The following is a 16,931-nucleotide window of genomic DNA, read 5'->3' on the forward strand; positions in this document are numbered from 1 at the left end:
AATTTGAATTTTTGAATAAAACATTGAAGTCAGTGGGTGGCACATTTCATGGTCTCTGTAACTGTGGTTCAACGGTAGTTTGGGAAATGTCTAATGAATTGCTATAATCCTACTTTGAAGACATTTGGGTTCTCTCCAGCAGACAGCTTTGCAGTTGATTCCTGTTCTGAACTTATAAGTGAACATCAATTTTGTTGCTTAGAACAAGTCTAAGGGAGCTTACTGTAAACTCGAGAAGCCTATTTTTAATTTGAATGTCCAATCGTCAGTGTTCTAATGGGGATGAGGTGTATGAGAGAGAGAGTGGGAATGAGAGCATTGACACATGTGAGTAGTTGGAGTGAAGATCATCAACATTTAAATACATTGGAAAAGAAACCTTATGTAAGTCTGGGAGCAAAGAGTAGGACATAAAGAATTAGAGTATAATAGTTCTCGAATAGCTTGTACCATCATAAGCTGGATAGGTTAGGCCTCTTAACTGTGTAACACCGAACATAAGAATTTGCTGGGCAGAAGAAGACCAAGGTCCACCTAATTCGCCTTCCACCATCCTGGCAGTCACTTGACTTGTTGTGTCCTAAACTATATACAACAAAATTACATATACTGTATCCCCAGATATTATTTTCTCTCAGACATGTATATTTGTTCTTGAAACAAACACCATTTTCCAGGGAGCCAGTTCACTAGTCACTCACTGAAGTAGAGTTTGTGCAGATTTGTTTGCGCAGAAACGTCACAGACCTGATGGTCACGGGTTCAATTCTCTGTCTGCAGTAATTTGGGCTCCACGATTGATTCATCCTTTGTTACACCAGAGCAATGGATTTTGAAAATTGAGTCTGGTTTCATGTACCTGATCATCACCCGGTGCCTCCCTGATGTGAAGTGGATTCTGCACTCCACTGTGATGGTCTCTGTGATTGAATAGTCTGCTTCAAGCTTCACAAATTAGTGACTCAACTGAGCTATAGTAGAGAGCTGACTGTACAACTATGTTTCTAGCAATTGCCTGAAGCTTTCGGAGAGAAGGAAAGAAATTAACCCAAAACACGGAACTTGCCCAGGAACCTTCCCAAAACAAATTGACTAGTCGGTGTCTTATTTTTGAAAGTTACCACATTTGATGACTGGGCTACTGAATTTGATTACCATTGGATTCCTGATTTTTAGCCACTGTATGCTTCAATTCATTCCTGGTTCACTGGCACCTTTTTGAGAGCTTTAAAATACTGGTACCAAATGGAGACAAATTTCTAATGATGCCGGGAAATGGGAATGAAAGGGACAGACTACCCTGTGAAGACTTGATGGGCCAAATGGTCTGCTCATACTTTACAACAATAACTTCATGTGACATCAATTATTCCTATTCTTGCTACACCAATGAATTTTAGATCACATGAATGTCAAATAAATGTCAGATTAACCTTTGTTAGAAGCGTTCAGCGTTGTTCATTAACTTGGATGCTGCGATGATGAAGTTTGTTAAATTAGTAAACTGCGAACATGAAGGACATAATATTATAATTCTTGCATTTGAAATAACGCCTTATAACTTAATCGAGATGTCTCAAAGTACTTCACAGAATATATTGTAAAGTGGATTGACTGTATTTTGTGGGTGAAACGCAGCAGCCAAAATAGGTGTATTAGACAGAGCATTTACAGGCATTTAGATACTTTCTGTCCGGCTCATTGTGGAACTACAGTTGAAAGGTTGCATTGCATACCCATTGCTACGATGGTACTATACACAAACTCTTAGCTTCTGCAGCATAATTGAATCCATCATTCTTATCCTTATTGACTTCTATGATCTGCTTGGTTCCACTTCTTCACAAAATCCTCTCTTTCCATGGTGCCAGACCTAAGGTGCGTTCAGAAATACTTCACTTGGAGCCATTCGAAAGCTATTGGCATTGGTTTTCTGGGGCTCTTTGACACTAGTCGCTCATGTCAGTATATAATGAAGTGAGCGCCATGTTCTGGGAGCGAGGCTGATGCTCCATTTCTGGCCAGGCACAAAATATCCAGGCACAATCATTTGGGGGGGATAAAAGTTAAGTCCATTTTTATGGCCTTGCAACCGTCCGTTGAAATGTTTTGGATCAGTAATGGCTTTCCCGCAGGTTAGCTCCCCACACACATTACCTGCTGAGCGCTGAATTTGCTCTCACTGTGGGGAGTCGCACAACACTTTCTTTCCATTATTTTGGAGAAGTGTGCGAGCTCCTCTTCAAGCTTCTAACCTTTTTATTTTAGCCGTAGACCGGTCGCACAGCCGATTAGAGGGGGAGGTGTATGGAATCGGTACATTCGGTCCAACTAGTCTGTGCGGGGTTTACACTCCGTGTTGTGTCAAATGCCAGGGTTATTGTTTTTATTATGAAGTTTATGAATTTTATTGATTCGTGGGGGAGGGATCCCCAGATTGTCAATCACTAAATGGCTGGGTTTTGTCTGGCGCTGACCCTTTGATTTTTGGGCCATCGCTTGATTGCATTTCCACAGTGGTTTAAAGGTTACATTTGAAATTCCATGGAGAAGCACAAACAGCAACAGCTTGCACTTGTATAGACCCCCTCTCCCAGCACTTAAAAACAGACCTCACTTGAGATATAACTCATGGCTGAACCTCTTCACTGACTCCCTCTGACAGCAACAACATTCACTGGCATTTCCGGAACACTTCACATAGTTTAACACCTCGGACCAGTTCATCAGGCGTGACACGTGAAATAACGGCGATAATTTGGTCACTCAATCCACGGCTGTTTGTGGGGCACTGCTGTGCGCAATCGGCTGCCGCGCTTTGTCCTCCAAACATGCACTCAATTCGCTTTAGAGTATATTCTGTGAAGCGCTTTGAGATGGCACCAAGATGTGATAAGATGCTATATCGAATGCAAGGATGATTATTATTATTATTTATTGTAGCTAGTGTTATGACTTGGCCGTTTAAGAGTGTTCTCTGATGCTGGCTAACACGCTTGTGAATGCATAATGGCCAGCTGCCCCTTTCACGCTCCAGTGCTCAATCGCGTTCTACATATTGCAAAGGAATGTAGGTGTGTTCATGTGTGTGTGTGTGTGAGCAGAGCCATAAATGCTCATCAAGAAAGCTCTATTAAAAAAAATTTGGCATAAATTGTATCAATCCAGAAATCCGAGACATCACATCGTTCTATTAACCCTCAATTGAGTTTTTTTTCTCTCACCTTTATTATGGGAGTAAGCCAGCAAAGGGATTCAATACCCCGTCATTTGTCCCAAAATAAATCTGCCACACATTTCATCACTCTGCCTATTATTCACATAACATCAGCGTTCAGGGAACCCATTATAACCCACTGTCTACAGCCCCATCAATAACAATGTCTTTCATACGCATACAAAATTACATTATCACAGTTATTGTGAAATTATCAGTTTTCAAATAATAATAATACTTTTGATACAGCTCCTTATCACGTCGTTGAGACACCTCAAAGCTCTTCACAGGATTCCCTGTCAACTGGAGTGGCTGTGCATTTTAGACAGATGATGCGAGTGCTAATTCACTAACCGATCTCTCTTATCCGTGTAATATTTTTATTTTGGAAACAATCGGGCACTGGCTAGTGATGTGTTGATGCTCTTTTCTTCCTTCCCACCCCCAGCAAGTTGTTTAAATTGGATTTTGGGGGATTTCATATCATGGTTATAATATAATAATTTTCACCCAAAGGGAGTGGCAACTCTCTACCCCAAAAGGCTATAGATGTTGAATCCATTCATATTTTCAAAACTGAGGTGGATAGATGTTTGTCAGATCAGGGTATCAAGGGATATGGGGCAAAGGCGGGTAAATGAAGGTGAGGTACAGATCAGCCATGATCTTATAGAATGGCGGAACAGGCTCGAGGGGCTGAATGGCTTCCTCCTGTTTCTATGTTTCTTAGCCTCCAACTCCAATCCACAACCTGTGATCTATGTAAGAGAACGAGCAGCTCAGCCCAACCGAGATTTGTTCAGCTCCTGAAATGTTTAGTGCAAAACATTATTTGCCCACTGGAAGGGTGATTTATAGAAGTGAAAGATTTTCAGTGTGTGATATTAAAAAAAAAACTTTTGTTCTCATTTAAAGACTGATTTAAAAGAAAGGTGTAATAGAAGGGAGCTTCTGAAGCAATAAGTTTTTAGGTGGTTAGACTCCAGCAGTTTCGCTAACAACATTCTGGGGTCCCCAAGCCTTGGCTCTTGCCAACCTGTGCCTGATAGGTTTGGAGTCCTGTAGCTCAGTGGTTGGAGCACTCGCCTTGAAAGCGAGAGACCTGGGTTTGATTCCCGGCAGGACGAAGTTTCCTTACTCCACACACCTGATAATAATCCCTCAAGAGAAAAAATAAATAATAATTTGGTTACTGAATCCACGACTGTTTGTGGGACACTGTTGTGTGCTGCATTTTGCCCACAAATATACAGTTGATTCATTTTATAGTATATTCTGTGAAGCGCTTTGAGGTGTCTTGAAGACGTGATAAGGTGCTGAATCAAAAGCAAGGATCAATTTTTTTTAATTAAAACTTTCCGGAATTAGGTAAGCAGGATGTGTCCCTCCAGGGAGAAAGAAGTGTGCATTCATTTCAATAGTCTCTCTCCGGGATTTCCATGTGTAGGTGGGATGCACGGAATTCTCAGCTTGGTTTGGATACTCTTCAGCAATGGTGATGGGTTTCCGCATGTGTCAGACACCCACCCGGCTGACCAAAAAACACCATTTTTTTTGACAAATTGGCAGATGGAAATAGTCATTCTGTCTGTGACATAGGAAAGGGCAACCGTGAATCACCACCTCCTGTCAGCTTATTACAAAGTGGCACTGCCAGTGGGCAAGAAGTAGTTTGCTCTCTGTCAAACTAACTAATGGGGCTTCAAGGGTTAGGATACCTCTTATTAATATTTATTTTAATAATCAGTAAAGTCGCTGAGGAATATGTCGGGATGTCAGAAAGGTTTTCATTCACTTGATTTCCTGATGGGTTTGTTCATTAATAAATTATGGAAGTGTTTCCTTAACTACTTTGCATAGAAAATATTGCTCTCTCAAGGGCTCGGAATAAACTAATGTTACTGCTTATTTTCGTGCTAAAGTAGAGTTAAAGACTCATTCAGAGAGTCCTGCAGTATCTTCAAAATCGTTTGATTTTAATTACCTACGTCTCCAGATCTCATACGTTTAAAGGAGCTTGATTGCGTATGTTATTATACCTGTGAATGATTTTAGCCTCATTTTCTTTGTTCACTCATTTTTAATGCATTGCCTGTTTATTCATTGATGGTATGACTCCCACATGCCCTTTTGTGAGTCTGAGGAGGAGATTTTAAATGAAGTGTTCTCTCCCTAAAGGTCTGCCAAGATGCTTATACCAGACTTACGCACACTGCTCTGGGTATGAATTCTGCAGTGTGCTTGTCAGTTAGCTCCCCATATCAAAACCAAGTCGCACACCCACTGCATCCTTGCAGAAGCAGCAGCTGGGAACAAACGAGTTCCATCTTCTGTTTTTCTTTTCTCGCTTTCATTTTATTTTCGCGTCCAGCTTTTCACTTCTTGAGAGATTCTCTCCAAACTCCATTGCTGTGGATTCCCCGTGAGTTTTTTTTTTTTTTTTTTGGCACTTTGGCTGGCTATGTTTCTGTGTCGTTGGTGATGTTTCACGTTAGTGTCTGTGCGCAGAGTTGGCGTGCAGGAACGGGCGGATTTTATAAACAAAAGTTGCAGTGCTGTGGATTATGAATGGGGAGGTTCCAGATGAACATGTTAATGGCAATCTGATGACCAATCCAGCGATGTATCACAAAAAGATTGTTCATGGCAGACCTTGATGTTTATAAGAATCTTAGCCCCGATAAAGGTAAGTGTTAACAATGTGTTACTGTTGTGTGCCTTTGGGATAACTGGTATCTTGCTGACCTCCTTTACAGTTACAGAGGACTTCAGAACCCAGACAGCACATTACATAATAGTCCAAGCAGCATTTTATATTTTAAATGTCTTAATGCAAATTATGATCTGTAGCTCGTTTTTCCCGGAGGCAATGCTTGATGCCCCAGGAGTGAACACTTGTAGATTATTTCCCTATAAATCTCATAATTTCAGTCAATATTTACTCTTTTCACACTCAGAAATGGATCTGATCATTTAGCTGATATAAATTTTAAGTTTGCAGCTTTCTAAATTTCCACATCACTGGATCACGTACATCTTCATGATTCCTGTTGTCTCGCTATCTCATTTATATTGAAAGGCGGTAAGTCTATGAATTTTGCAAGCCACATTAGTTTGACATGGTTATTGATGCTTTGTAAAATGTGGTACATATTAACCTCTGAAAATATTATGGGCTATTTTGAAGAAGGAAAGATTTTAGCAAGATGATTAAAGTATAATGACTTAATAATCCACTGAATGTATCTTCACTTTACCTTCAACAAACTATTGTACTTTTGTGGTACATAATCAATACTGAATGTGTTTAATATGTAAAAGGTGGTTCTATGAGAAGGGTCTTTCAAAAATGGGAATTAACTGTGTACTTCGAGCAATAAATGAGATCCCATTATGTTGCACACTCAGATGTTATTCAAGCACACATGGTCAGAAATGGTGTTTACTGTTCCTGTGTTGTCAGAGTTAATGCTTTTAATCCGCATTTACCTACTGACCAAGGAAGTTGCCGGACTCGGATGCTGTAGGTCTGTAGTTTTCAGTTGCACTTGCGTTAGCTATCTGTTTATAAAGTAATAATAATAACCCTTGCATTTGATAGAGCACCTTATCATGTCTTCGAGATGTCTCAAAGCGCTTCACAGGATATACTGTGAAGTATAAAAGTGAATTTTTATACAAAGTGAATTGACTTGTGGGCGAAAAGTAGCTAAAAAAAATGTGAGTAACATTTTTCAACACCATCTACAAATTGTACAAAAGTCTGGAAGCTCATCAATTTAGCTTTGCTTGTTATGCTCCGCTCACAAGGTGCAGCTCACCTTCGGTTTAAAAACAAGTTTTCCCACCTGCTATATATTCGAGTACAATCGTACAGTATTTCTATAGAAAACAAACTAACTGAAGCATAACACCATTGTTAGCAAAGGGAGTAAAAGATGCTCGTCTGTACAGTAGGAACTTCCAGTGATACTGACAGTCCTTTGTGTGTTCATTAAAGTTAATCTCCACTCTCGTGTTCTGCAGGCAGTCATTATCAACATACAACAACAATTTGTATCGTGCCCTCCACCCAGGGCAGCATCTCAGAGCGACTAACAGTGGCAGAGCCTTTCAATGTATGTTAATTCATTGAAATGCTCTCCTGCAGGTCACAACACAGTGACAAAAATATCATTTGCCTTCTGTGCATCATTAGTTTTTTTTAAAAAAAAAAGTTTGTCGCAGAGTTAACTGCAAATGAATTATCTTTAATGGCTTCAGAATACATGTGAGAGTAAACCCCTGTTTGTTTTTGTTCAGCAAAGATCTACCAAGTGGCGATCAGTGAGAAATCTCATTTGCGAGATGCGTCTTCAACCCGTAATTGTTAGATCTTCTAAGTTCCCAAAGCGTGCAAAGTCTCCAGGGATTTTGATATTTACATATTTTTTGGAGGAGCATTATAAATTCATGAATGTCACTGTGTTTACATTTATGGAGATGCTCTTGGAGACCACGTTGCTGAACCTTTAGAATATATTTTTTTTTTTTGCCTCTTGAGACACAGGATTGCACCCAGCTCAAAGCACAAAATCTGTTGGTTTCCTTGTAAGAATAGTAGATAATTCCAATGTCACAACTGACTGAGAGCTGTGCTGCCAGGGAATGGCATGTGTGGAAACCTACTCATAACCTTGATGGATGGATTGGAGAGCACTTGATATAACTACGTGCAAAATCAAGGGAATTTACACTGATCCATTAGAACAGGTGTGCGCACCTGCATATTCCCTGAAGCCTGGTGAGCGCAGTGTAATGTTTGTTATCCTACAGGTTGACAGCAAATCTACTTCGTTGCCCAGTTGATGGATGGCATGGAGCTGGAGATTTTGCTCTCTCTATTTGGAGATGCCCCCAATCTCCTTCCATTTAGTGATGGCTTCAAACTGCAGAGAGCTGTGGGCACCACTCCATTTCCTACTAAGTCTGAGCATCTGTTTCTCTCCATCTCTTGTGTATTTCGCCAAATGTCTTCTTGTGTTCAAGCCACTTGACGGCAAACTGCATTGTAGTTTCGCCCATAAAAAAAGTTAATTGACTTTAGTATATTCTGTGAAGCGCTTTGAGACGCCTCGAAGACATGATAAGGCGCTATATCAAATGCAAGGATTATTATTATTATCTGTTCCATCTTTCCTCCTGAGCTGTTTTCTCTGATCTAACTGGATTTTATTCATCATACGGGTTTAAATAAAACTAGAGCAAACAAACCACCTGCGTCCTGTGCACCGTAGTAACATTCTTGCTGATTGTTTTTCTGTAAATAACTATTATTCCCCCCCCCCCACCCCCCCATCACCCTTTATGTTCTCGATGTGCAATGCTGAAGTCCGACAGGTCCTTGCTCAGCGCCACTTTACCTGCATTATCACGGTGGATATAGGCAAGTTATTGATAGTGGGAGAAGAGGAGAGCAAGGGTAACGTAGGCTGATTCATCCTGCCTTCATGTGACATGAATACCTGTGCATAATTGTGCATCCGTCACCTGCTGTCTTGTTAGGTCACTGGTACTGCTGCCTGACACACATCAAACCCAGCAGCCTGTTGGTCTGCATGTCTCTGTGCACAATGAGCTTTGTGAGACAGCTTTTATCAGTTCTGACGTAAGGCCATCGATCTGAAACGTGTACTCACTTTCCTCTCCATAGATGCTGCCTGACATGCTGAGCTTTCGCTTCTGTTCCACTTCTGTTTTAGCTTTAATGAATGGTTAATTTTTCTTGGTTCGCTCTTATTTATTTATTGATTGATTGATTTTGAAGCTTCGAAAATGATTCCTCGCTCAACAAGTGACAGCCTGATTTTAAAAACTGTCAGGTTTCAATGTCAAGATTAAATCGTGGCTTTAGTTGATTTGGTTTTGCTTTCAATCAGTGTTGGCAGGGAGGAATTTTGCTTGCAAACCCGTCTTACAGACGTAACCTTCTGAAACCATCACAGGACAAGAGACTTCTATTGATTTCAGGTGTCTGTAATGTTCACGAGATGTTGGGTTAAAAGCGACCTGAAACATTTTAGGGTCAGCCTTTTTATATAATAAAAATGGATGCATTAATGCCAATAAAACCAATAAAAGTTGTATTTTGACTTGATCGGATTGTTTGAGGTGCATGAAAAATAAGCAGTGACAGCAGGCTGGAGATTGGTGCAAAAGAAGCTACTGTAGATGTGAATACATTTCACATAAACTGCCGTGATATCTTTGTAATCAGTTTCCGCCCACAGAAAACTGCTTTCATTTCTCACTGGTGTTATTACAGTGAAATATTTTGGGATAGTGTCATCTTGTCATTTTGCGTTCAGCATTGGTGCAAGGAGGCGGAACCCTGAACAAAATTTGAAGGAAACTTTATTAATTTAATTTAACCTAGTCTGAATATATTGCTTTTTTTCTCTCTCTCTCCCTGTGTTTCTTTTAAATTTGCTTGAAGTAGATTTTGAAGCTTTGATCTGGTTGCAAAGTACCTGTAATTATCCCTTTCAATATATAGAAGTTAATGCCGCAGAATGTGAAATTGCTTTCTGCAATAATTTCAAAGATATTTGGAAGCTTTTCTATGCAGTAGCTTCTTTTGCTGTTATTAAGGTTAATAGGATTGAAATGTTTTGGGGATTACTCTCTTTCGTCCATTATCTTAAAGTGACAATGTTTTTAACACAGTCAAAAGGTGGTGTCACAACTAAGTATTAAAATACTTAGGTCCTGATGGTAATGTAAGTTGAAGTTCACGACACGTGATACACTATTGAAATGATATCTTGCATCTTAAAACTTTATCTCAGTTTATTTTCAGCGCCTTGGGACGTCCTCCTGACGTGAAAGGCACTGGACAAATGTAATTTGTTGTTGTTGTTGACCCCCTTCCCCTACCCACCCTTTACTGGATTCAGTTTCTCACAGGTTGGCTTGTGATAACCCTGTCAAATGGTCATTCGTGTGTGAGCCTTGACCGTGTGTGTTTGCTGGGTATTAGACACTTTGGAGCATCAGAACTGAGCCCATTCCTCACCTCTCAATAGCTTAACATCCCATTTATTCTGTCTTTCCTTGGCGGAAAGATTCTCAACCGGGGTGCACTAAAGCTAATGGTAACATTGCTAAGTGACATCCTGCCTGTGATCAGCCTTCGCTGTGTTTGGAACCCAGCGCTGGAAATTTTAATTCCAAACACTTTGTAATAGATTCATTATTTACACACAAGTACTGTTAGAATACGCACAACAGCTGGTCAGAACTTCAGGCTCTGAAATGCATTGGAAGACAAGACATGCAGACTTCTCTATTTTAATATAGAAAGTGGGTTAATATCAAGTTAGTCCTCTGTGGCGGATCAGTGAGTCATGTGTAGAAGAACATAGCAAGCGAGTGTTGTCGAGATTTCCGGCACAACATCTGTGATTCACTCCACAATGGGAACCGTTCCTGTCAAGTAGAATAAGCATTGACTGACTGAACATGGACACTTTTTGAGTAACATCTGGATTCTTTGCTGACCAGAATGGCTTCCCTGTTGGCCTCAGAGTTGTTGAATATGGGAGGAATTATTGCTGCCCCAAAGAAATTCAGATTGGGGCAAATAGGTTGGTAATGTGACTCCCCCCCAACTCCCAAGTTTATTTGCAGGTTTGTGCACAGTGACATGGGTTTGAAAAGTACTTTTGTGGTTGATAAGTTCCTTCCTCATCTTCAGGTCGTGCCTGAAGACCTTCCTCTTCCACCGTGACCCCCTTCCCCCTGGCTCGGCCACTGTCGAGCGCTCTGGGACCAGACCCTGCGTGAGGTGCGCTGTGTAAATGCAAGTTGCTGTTGCTGTTACAAGCGCTGCTCGGTCTTTCAAGAATGGGAACCAAGTGGATCAGGAAGCCTGAGAACGAACCTAGTGAACGGGTTTTTATTTGTTTGGAAACCCCATATTGAGCAAAATAAATGTATCGAGGGTGGTGGGGAAAACAACAATATGAAGGGAAGAATTGGTAATACTGCAGAATAACGTTCATGATTTATACTTTGTTGATAGAGTGTTGATTTCTAACACTGACAAATGGCCCTGAATGACCAAAACGTTTACCCGCAGCTGAACCAGAAATGGCGATTGATTTTATTTTATGTTGCATTGGTTCAGTTCGCATTTCTGTAATCCCAATGGGTTTATATAAAGTGTGAAAAACAAATCTTGCACTCGGGGGTGGGGGGAAAAACCACAGCCGCCGAGATTTCCTTTAGGTTTTGTGGCTGTGATTTTTCAGTGTGCTGGCATCCGTATACTTTTGAAATCGTAGTCGAAAATTCGTAACTTAGGGCATTGCCGATAGAAAGCCTGAACAACGCCAGCAGATAATCAATCTCTTAATGCCCTTGTTGTAAAAGGATTGCGTCTTCACCAGAAATTAGTAAAACCATTCTTTACAGATGGAGGAATAGTCGTGTTATTTTTGTCACTTGGTACCTGTTCTTAAAAATCTATAAATAGAAAAAGGGCACTTGCCAAAAAAAAAAACGATTTGCTGAAAGGGTGACCTTTTAGATGTTTGAATGGTGTTGATGGTTTGTGCAGCGATAATGTTAATAAATTCTTAAATTAAAATGTGCTAAAAGTGACACGTATTTACTGCAAAATCCTGTGAAGCGCTTTGAGGCGTCCTCTTGTCCTGGAAGGCACTCATCAAATGCAAGGATAGTGATAATTATCATTGCCTTAGTGGTGCTTTTTTTTGTCAGATCCATGAAATCTTGCAGTGCCAGAATTTGCACAAAACAGTTGGTCAAAGTAAGGTTGCATTGAGTTTTTGGTGTGACGGGGATTGATGTTAAATAGTACAATCTATGATTTATGTGCTTATGGCTACATAACTGTTCAATTCCAATTGTGTTTCATTCCTTCCTCTATGTAAGGAATGGGTAACCCTTTGCGCTATCTATTGGATTGCTGAGAACTGTCTGTGGGCATTGGGGAACGAGTTGCTTAGTCTCACCTTGTGCCCGAGATGCCAACAAGACTATGATTTGTGCAGTGGAACAGATGAGATAAGAGTCAGTGATGGGTTCCATTAGAATCGCGACTGTGTTCTGCCGTTTTGCACAATCCGTTTGCAATCGGAAGCAACATTCAAAGTTGAATTTTGTTCCAACCAAAATGGATTTGGGTCCAGTGATACTCTCTGCATTTTCTTTAAAAAAAATAGTCACGTATGATGCGCTCTCGATGCTGGAACTAATTTCAGAAAATAATTTGACTGCTGCAGATTTGACACTTTCTCCAATACGGTCAGGTATTTGTCAGGTTGGGGCCGTGTTTCCGCGGGAAACTCTGGCAGTTTCCTTTATTTGAGCAAAGCAGGCTGACATGTTATTATCCCACAACATCATACTGAGAGGCTGCAAAGTAGGTCAGTAAGATGCTATATCTGCCTGCACTCCTGTAGAGCCATTCAATGGCACGGTATACCATCTGCAAATTAGAACTGACTTGTGTATATTTTGTGTACAAGTTAAACTGTGTTCTGGTTGTCTCATTTATAGATTATCTGTATTTTAAAGGTGTTCAGTTCTCTTGCATGCCATTTAATCTGTAGAGCATCTTTCTTTAAACGTATATGGTTCAGCTTATTTTGCTAAGTGCTCAGTTACCCCATTATTACCCCAGTCAATTCACTTTACAGAATATTCTATGAAGCGCTTTGAAACATCTCGAAGACGTGATGAGGTGCTATATCAAATGTATTATTATTATGACACATAATTAGATTGAAGCTATGCCCCAATGATGGACAAAGAGAAATTTGCAATTTTTAATGATTTGTTGTCAGAACAGAATCCCCCCTCCACTGCATGGGTATAGAATAAATATCTTTCATTGGCCCCATTTTTATCAATTTGTACCAACAGAAAGTTTGACTCCCTATATTGCAAAAATAGATAAAATTGATAGATTTTTTTTTACAGAAACAAAAAACACAACTCTCCTTCACTCATTTCATGGCTGTTTGTGGGACATGGCTGTGTGCAAATGAGCTGCCATGTTTGTCTTACAAACGCACCTCACAGTTTAAAAACTCCGGCAAAGCACTTTGAAACGTCTCGACGACATGATGAGGTGCTATATCAAATACAAGTATTATTATAAAGAGTACAGCTCAACCTAACCATTACCTACTTCTCTCTTTCTCCTCCCACACACCCACCCAGAATAAATTGAAGACGTGTTTGACTGCTGGGACTGTGGCCTCTGAAATCTTGTTCTGATCAAAACAACAGTTAAATTGTGGGAATGTAGCTAACACATCATTAGCATGTTAGCTAAATAGTTTTCCTATGTGCTGTGCCCAGAGGGTAAATGAGTACTCCGAGCCCCATTGGATTCACCATTGGTGGCACCACACAAGTTCCATTAGTACAAGGATACACAAGGAGGTGGTGGGTGTGTTATCTGTTGCCTGTTTCATTTATGCCCCCAGACTGGTCTGCTTGAGTTAATGCATAAAAAGGTTTGCCTGGTCAGTCAGTCATGGCAGTTCTGCTTGAGTTCATTCTGACAGGGTTTCAAACAGCAGAGATGAATGTTTGACAGGGAACAGCCTCTTGTGTGTGAACATATCCGATTCACAATGGATTGAACGCTGACAGTTTTTGTAACTTATTTGCTGCAGTCTACGTACTCTGAAACTAGACAGATTTTTTTGGTCATATCATTTCTTCCCACGGTGTAGAGTACAACTTCAGTAATAATAATAATCCTTGCATTTGATACGGCGCCTTATCACGTCTTCGAGACATCTCAAAGCGCTTCACAGGATATACTGTATAGTTGAAATGTACATTTCCAACATAGTGCTTTGAGATGTCTCAATGACGTGATAAGGCCCTATATCAAATGCAAGGATTATTATTATTATAATGTACTTGGAATTGCAGCATGTTTTGAAATTGTACATTAATTAAATATTCAGTCAGATTTTTCTACATTATCATTTTTGAGCTGATCTTGATGCAGTTTATCAGGACAAACAGAGAACCGGGCAAGGAGAGAAAAACAAAGGAAAATTTAGCTGGAGGACAGGAGATGATGAGATCAGATAACTATTGTAAATGTGTAAATAACTACTATTCTCTGTGCTGCGATGCTGACTGACGCTGTGGCGTGTGTTTTCATAGTGGAAAGATGTATGGGGGTAATGCAGTCGGGGACCCAGATGGTGAAGCTGAAGAGCGGAAGCAAAGGCCTTGTCCGGCTCTTCTACCTGGATGAACACAGGACCTGCATCAGGTGGCGGCCTTCCAGGAAGAACGAGAAAGCCAAGAGTAAGGGTTTATTTCCTTTCCCTTTTCTTTCAGGACAGTTTCCCGAGGGAAGGAGGGAGGGAGGGACAGACAAACAAACAAAATGTCATTTGTTTCAAGAACAAATTCAATAGATTTCTGCTAGAAAATAATATCTGGGGATACAGTGTATAGTTTGGGACACGACATGTCAAGTGACTGCCAGGATGGTGGAAGGCGAACTAGATGGACCTGAGTCTTCTTTCGCCCAACGAATTCTTATGTTCTTAATCAGTGTGTGTGCATTAAAAATAATGTGAGCTTTGTTTTTCCCTCCCTCCCTCCAGTTACGATTGATTCGATTTCTAAAGTCTTAGAAGGCAGACAGTCTGAGAACTTTAACCGTCACACTGAGGGGAGTTTTGAGCCAAGCTGTTGCTTTAGTATTTACCACGGCAATCACATGGAGGCACTGGACCTGGTCACTTCCAACCCTGAGGATGCCCGCACTTGGATAACTGGATTAAAATACCTGATGGCCGGAATCAAAGATGAGGATTCGCTTGCAAAACGACAGAGGACTCATGATCAATATCCTTTTTGATGCTTTTGCAAAACACACAGCGCAACACTGTCAGCGTAATAATATAATAATCCTTGTACTTGATACAGCGCCTTATCACGTCTTCGAGACGTCTCAAAGCGCTTCACAGAATACACTGTAAAGTAAATTGACTGTATATTTTGTGGATAAAACGCGGCAGCCAATTGTGCACAGCAGCGTCCCACAATCAGCCGTGGATTGATAAGTCTGATATAAGTCTGATGAGCATAATTCTCTGTAGGACCTTGGAATGGTACAGGACTGGTAAAGACCATCTGGCCCAGCCCATTTTATTTTTCATCTTCAATAAAATTCTTTGCCGAGTTGCAATCTGATTCCCTCTGGCATTTGCTGTCAGTGTGTATACCCGGAGCAGTTCTCCGGGAACTCAGTTCCGTATGTTCACCAGTCTCTGCGGAAAGTAAGCTAAATCTGAACTGTTTGTCACCTCCCCTCTTTTGAGCTCGGGCCCACGTCTCAGACTTCAATCTGCTGTTTCCTGCTGACGCGTGGCTGTGAGTTGGGGGGAAAGAGAACAAATTACACTGTGCAAAATACTGAAGATGCTGGAGATCTGAAATAAAATCAGAAGTGGCTGGGAACACTCACTCAGCAGGTCAGGCAGTATCGACGGAGAGAGGAAAGTGTGTCAACGTTTCAGGTCAATGACCTTTCGTCAGAGTGTTCCCAGCGACGTCTGTTTTTATTACAAAATACACTGGTCCAGGTTAAGCATGTTCTAGTGATTTAGAGGCTACTGTCCTGGCAGACAGACAGCGACTGTGTATTTGTAGGCCAGCGCGGCAGCCAATTTGCACACAGTAAGTCTCCCAGAGACAGCCATCGAGTGACTGACTTGTGGCACTAGGAGAAACTCTCCCTTCTCTTGAAGGATGTCACAACAACAACAAAATTACATGTGTATAGCGCCTTTCATGTCGGGAGGATGTCCCAAGGCACTGGATAGACAGTTACAGATCTGAGCTCGGGGCCGGGGAGGCTGGAGGGCAGCGGGGGTACAGGGTCATCCAGCTCAACAGATGGATAGGTCCTCAGTTTGTTTTGCCCAAAGGACAGCACAGTGTTCCCCATTACTCTGATGGAGCATCAGCCTTGTCTCTGAGCTCAAAGTCCTGACAAAAAGGCTTAAATCCACAACCTTCTGACTTGGGGGGTGGGGGGGGGTGCAAGAGTGATCCCAAGTGAACCGAGCTGACATCTAGTTAAGTTAGTGTCCAAGGCTTGAAGGTTCTGTCAACTTTTACAGCAAGTCTCAAAAAGTCACGGTCCTGCTTCCCGAAATTCTATTTATTTTTTCCTTAATTTCCTCTCATGTGGATGAAACAGACCTTTGAAGAAGCTGACAAGAATGGGGATGGCTTGCTGAGCATTGAGGAGATTTACCAACTGATGCATAAACTCAATGTGAATCTGCCCCGCAGGAAAATCAGGCAGATGTTTCAGGTTAGTTGCTTCCCAGAGATAGCTGACTGAAGCCGATATGAGAGTAGGAAATATATTCAACATCTTTGAAGGTTGGCTTTCTGATCCTTTCACCTCACGAGCCTAAATCTCGAGCTTTGCTTTGCTGCTCATTGCCAGGTTTTAGTAGTGAATCTAATATTGTCCTCAGGGTGAAATTTGTGGCAGTCTCACCCTGTGCAAACCCAGTGAGATATTTTAGTATTGTGGCAGGTTCCCATAAATATTTAAGCTCCACAATTACTGTGGCTAATTAGAAACCAGGGTGGACACTGATTAAATATTGTGTGCTGCTGGTTTTCAAAGCTTTCTTGTTTATTCGTGTTA

The 16,931-nt window shown here is 41.1% G+C and overlaps 1 protein-coding gene and 1 non-coding gene across 2 annotated transcripts in view; both read left to right on the top strand.

Moving 5' to 3' along the window:
* The window catches only part of plch1 (phospholipase C, eta 1), a 61,809-nt gene that overhangs the window by 15,027 nt on the left and 29,851 nt on the right, over window positions 1-16,931 (top strand). The window contains exons 3-5 of the mRNA XM_007888906.2: window positions 14,414-14,560; window positions 14,866-15,109; window positions 16,457-16,586. Coding sequence (XP_007887097.2) covers window positions 14,414-14,560; window positions 14,866-15,109; window positions 16,457-16,586 — 521 coding nt within the window. The remainder of the gene's footprint in view (window positions 1-14,413; window positions 14,561-14,865; window positions 15,110-16,456; window positions 16,587-16,931) is intronic.
* On the top strand, window positions 4,273-4,344 carry trnas-uga. The gene has a single exon. It is a non-coding gene; the product is annotated as a tRNA-Ser (tRNA).

Source organism: Callorhinchus milii, unplaced genomic scaffold (genome assembly GCF_018977255.1).
Source record: "Callorhinchus milii isolate IMCB2004 unplaced genomic scaffold, IMCB_Cmil_1.0 Scaffold11, whole genome shotgun sequence".
Taxonomy (NCBI): domain Eukaryota; kingdom Metazoa; phylum Chordata; class Chondrichthyes; order Chimaeriformes; family Callorhinchidae; genus Callorhinchus; species Callorhinchus milii.